General features: G+C 43.1%; 1 protein-coding gene across 1 annotated transcript; it reads right to left on the bottom strand.

Moving 5' to 3' along the window:
- Positions 3,920 to 4,549, bottom strand: LOC109707473. Its single transcript, XM_020228749.1, has 2 exons — positions 4,190 to 4,549; positions 3,920 to 4,054 (listed from the first exon to the last, which is right to left on the bottom strand). Exons 1-2 carry the CDS (start codon positions 4,547 to 4,549, stop codon positions 3,920 to 3,922), a joined length of 495 nt encoding a protein of 164 aa, XP_020084338.1.

Here is a 4,937-nt window from a genome sequence, read left to right as displayed (position 1 = left end):
ATAAGTTGAGTAAACTCTTGAGTATTTGTGGAAAAGAATGGGTCAGTGCATGTGTAGCGTGACAACTAGTGTTTTGAGATTCTTGAGCATGCGAGGGATTGAAAGATATCCTCTGGACCATACTAGGGATTGAAAGAGATCCCTCGATGTTGAGTTGTACATTGTAGTTAGTGGCATGAGTTGATTGGACCTTGAGTATTAAGATATTGGGTCATCGCACTTATAGCATGACATTCTGTATTCCATCATTGTTGGGCATTGCATGCCATTTGAGTGTTGAAATATGGTGAGGTCCCTGAATATTACTCGCATGACCGGTGGGTAGAACGTCCTCGGGTTGGAGGATGTGATTAAACTTGCATTGTCTGTTGTGGGCTCGTGGAGATCGCGACTCCTAAGCCGTGAGCTTCGGAGTGTCACATTGAGATTTGAGACTGAGATGGGTGTGGGTCACGACGGTGCCCCCCGGGCAGACAGTCACGGTGGTGACATGGTGCGGCGAGTTGTGACTCGACCTACGGGCGAGCCGATGCTATTGGGACAGGAAACAGGTTATTGTTCAGTATCTTGTATTCCATATATGTGCATGTGGTGAGTACTCGACCATATTGTCATTGAAATGGCATAGTGGTTAGCATTCGTTGCATGTTATACTTCGGATAGAGATAGACTTGTATCCTATACCATATTTGTCACTCCCCGGGGCTGATTTTAAAAGCCTTTTTTATAACGAGTACTGTTTCAGAAACCAGAGTTGCGGAAAACGTGCCCTTTTTTTTTTATAATTCCACCTGGCCTACGTGATGTACAGACCCGTCATAGATACAAAGTTTCTTTGGCCACACGGACAGAGTCTCCTTTGTATTTGCACGGCGTATCAACAACAATATCAGGATCACAACAATAACCTACATTCAACAATCCACAAACAATTCATGCGATGCATTTCCATATAGCTAATGATCTTTAGGAATGATGTATGCCTCTAAACACTCCTTAGGCACTGGGTGATGTAATGTACAATACAACAATCATCCTAAGTAAAAGTGCTCTCCACCTGAAAGCTTTATTTTAAATTCTATTTAATCATTCATAAAAATTATTCGAAACCTTTTAAAATTGTTTCCCACTCGAAAACTTCTCTTTGAAAACCGACTTCTGTTTGGTTCACTACCTGAATCAGAATCGGAATAAATCATTTCCATTGTCGGTGTTTGGTTCAGGTAGATATAAAAAACGTAATCAAATTAACATACTAACTTTATCTTTATAATAAATTAACTTAAATTCAAATTGAAAATTAAATATTAAAAATTTACATCACAATTTTGAAATAATGTCAAAATTTTAAATTAATTTTTTTTAAAAAAAATTAAACTTTGAAGTTGAGTGGATAATTCAAAATATAAAACTAAATTTCGATTTATTCAAATTCAAACTTAAAATTACAATTTAAATTTTAATTTGAATCCATAAATTTAGTTTAAGTTTTAAAAAAAATTTGAATAAAACTTTATATAAATTAAAATTTAATTTAAATTCAAATTTATAAATTAGATTCAAAATACTTGATTAAATTTTAATTTTTAATTCAAATTTAAATTAAAATTATAAATTATAAATTTAATTTCTAAATTTAAACTCATATTTTAATTAAAAAAAGTTGAAAAAATAAATTTAATCCGAATAAATATCCATTCCGTTCGGATTCACCTTTCAATCCGGCCTCCTAGGCCGGATTGGAAAAAGAGGTGATTGGAGGATCCCCATTCCACTCGGGAATCGAAATCAGAATGGGACTCTGATACCAAACAACCACAAACGGATTAACCCATTCCGATTCCGATTCCATGGTGAAAAAGAAGCGAACCAAACACGCCCTAATAGTAATCATCTAACCGAACAATTTAATTATTTAAATTACTAAATGCGGAATGAAAAGTAACCAGGGTGACGGTCGCTACTGCAGTCTAGCTAGAACGTCCTCACGTCGCGCCAAAAGCCAACTTCTTGCTTGAGCCACCTGGGAAAATGGGGGGTGAGATGTAGTGTCCCTGGGGTTTGGTTGTCCGAGTGACTGTAGCATCTGGGCCTTTTCGACACGTCTGGAGAGTGTCGGGACGAGTTGGAGTCGTTTTGGCCCGAAATTGACGCGGAAACGGACTCGGCGCAGTGCGAGTTGGAGTTCTGATATTGAAATCTGCAAAGTGCAGGATTTTAGTGTTGAGTACCGGTACCTGGGAGGAGTACCGGTACCCCGAGGGATTACAGAACTGAATGCTCTCGGTTTTGTGCAGTTTGATGCTGAGTACCGGTACCTGTCGGTGAGTACCGGTACTGGGACTGAGTACCGGTACTACATCAGACTAGTACCGGTACCCAGCGCGCAAATTTGTAGAATGAGGGCCGAGTACCGGTACCCAAGTTGAGTACCGGTACTCCAGGCAGCAAAGTGAGTTGGTGTTCATCTCATTGTGCCACTATAGGATTCCATGTCACAAGACCCAATCCTCATGCGTCCCTGGTCCATGTGTCAAGCCCTCAATGCTACAGTACTAAGAAAGCATGTAAGGAATTAGAATTGTAACTATCTACTATCCTATAATGCATAATATCCATATATGATCAATATAAAGAACTTAGACATAAAAAGAAGCTCAGTTGCTTCGGGATGGACACCCCCCACTTTCTTATGCTACCAAAAAGGCTAGGGTTCCGATTTCGTGATTTTTAGATGCTTCTTTGGCATTTCAGGCGAAAACGAAGACAAAAATGGGTTTTTCACCAATATCTCTTCGTAGCCTCGACGAATGCTCAAACCGAGTGAACGAACGCATTCAGAGACCTAACAATTAGGTTAGAGAGAGGTCCATTGAGATCAAAACCCTCCATGAACAAAAGCCCTCTTTTGGATGCCCTAGAAGCCCCAATATTGCAATAGCTCTATTCTAACATTTATTCTTGCAATCAATGAGTTCCATTACTTCTAGGGGTCCATTAGAGTCCATCTAGCTAGGTTCTATGAGATCAAAGCAAACCCTAACACTTCTACCATAAGAGAGGGTTGAAGCTTACCTCTACTAGCTAGACCAAGAGAGGAAGAAGAAGTGAGGAAGATGGTAGCTCTCCTCTTGATCTCCTTCTCCTCCTTCTTCTTCTTCTTCTTCTTCTTCTTCTTCTTCTTCTTCTTCTTCTTTTTCCTAGAGAGAGAAAGAGAGATGTGTGTGTATGAGAGTGTTGGAGGGAATGAGAGAAAGAGAGAGGGAAAATGCCTACTTAACCCTTCTCATGCTACAATAGCATATAAGCCCCTCCATTTTGCATCTTGTGCACTACCCAGACTGGGCAGATTTCGCATGCGGGGACCGGTCTCTCTACGGGAGGACCGGTCCCCGAGAGCTGCCTCACGTGCAGAGCCCTCGGGCAAGCCCTTTCATGCGCATGGGGACCGGTCTCTCCCACCAGGGACCGGTCCCTGAGAGCTGAACTCTCAGGACTTAGCCGACTTTTCCCTCTTTTCGCTGGCTACGCGTACGGGGACCGATCCTCACCTGAGGGGCCGGACCTTTAAGGACCGGTTCCCTCTCTAGGGACCGGACCCCGAGAGCAAATGTCATGCGCAGAACTTCTCTGCCGCCCACACTGCTTACAGGGACCGGTCTCTCCCGCCATGGACCGGTCCCCGAGAGAAGAATCTGCCAAATGTAGATTTTCATCAATTTGCTCTCCGAGATCCAACCTCAATTCACTTTTGGTGCCTTTGACTTCTTTGCCTTTTCCGAAGTATACCAACACGACCTTTGGTCGATTTTAACGAAGTCCAACTCTTGTATTTCGTGAATTCAATTCCTTACATCCTCCCTTCCTAAAAAGGAGTTTCGTCCTCGAAATGAATTCAATAACTTCAATAACTCTTACCTCAACTCATTACTTCGAAGAGATGAGGATAATGCACTTTCATCGCCTCCTTGAGTTCCCACGTGACCTCACGATCATCGTGATTGGTCCAACGAATCTTCACGTCGGGAATCTCACGATTTCTCAATTTTCGCACCTTTCGAGCAATGATCATTGCCAGGAACTCTTCATAGCTCAAGTCCTCTTGTAGATTCGGCAGCTCATAATACATAACATGTTCGGGGTCATGGACGTACTTGCGAAGGTTGGAGACGTGGAACACATTATGTACATCCGCGAGCTTCGGTGGTAATGCGAGTCGGTATGCTACCGCTCCAACACATTCCAACACTTCGAATGGTCCAATATACCGGGGACTCAACTTCCCCCGCACTCCAAAGCGCTTCACGCATCTCATAGGCGAAACCTTCAAGAAGACGCAGTTACCCACCACGAACTCCAAATCTCTACTGCGCTTATCCGAGTAGCTCTTTTGTCTAGATTGCGCCGCGAGCAACTTCTCGCAAGTGAGACGGACCTTCTCTTCCGCTTCCCGCAACACATCAGGGCCCAATGCCGCACGTTCACCTACGTCACTCCAATGTATAGGAGACTGACACTTTCGCCCGTAAAGAGCCTCAAACGGTGCCATCTCTATACTTGTTTGATAACTATTATTGTAGGCGAACTCGGCCATCGGTAAATGACTTGCCCAACTACCCTTGTAGTCGATGACACACGCCCGCAACATATCCTCCAAAATCTGAATGGTTCTCTCCTATTGTCCATCAGTTTGAGGATGGAATGCGGTGTTGAAATCAAGGCGTGTGCCGAGCGCTTCCTGTAGGCTTTTCCAAAAATGTGAAGTAAAGCGGGGGTCTCGATCCGACACGATCGACTTCGGAACCCCGTGTAACCTCACAATCTTGTCGAGATACACCTGCGCTAACCTGTCACCAGACCAAGTAGTGTGGATCGATATGAAATGTGCCGACTTGGTCAAACGATCCACAACTACCCAGATAGCATCGTGGCCTCTC

Source organism: Ananas comosus, linkage group 3 (genome assembly GCF_001540865.1).
Source record: "Ananas comosus cultivar F153 linkage group 3, ASM154086v1, whole genome shotgun sequence".
Taxonomy (NCBI): Eukaryota; Viridiplantae; Streptophyta; class Magnoliopsida; order Poales; family Bromeliaceae; genus Ananas; species Ananas comosus.
This window is presented reverse-complemented; position numbering and strand designations above follow the sequence as displayed.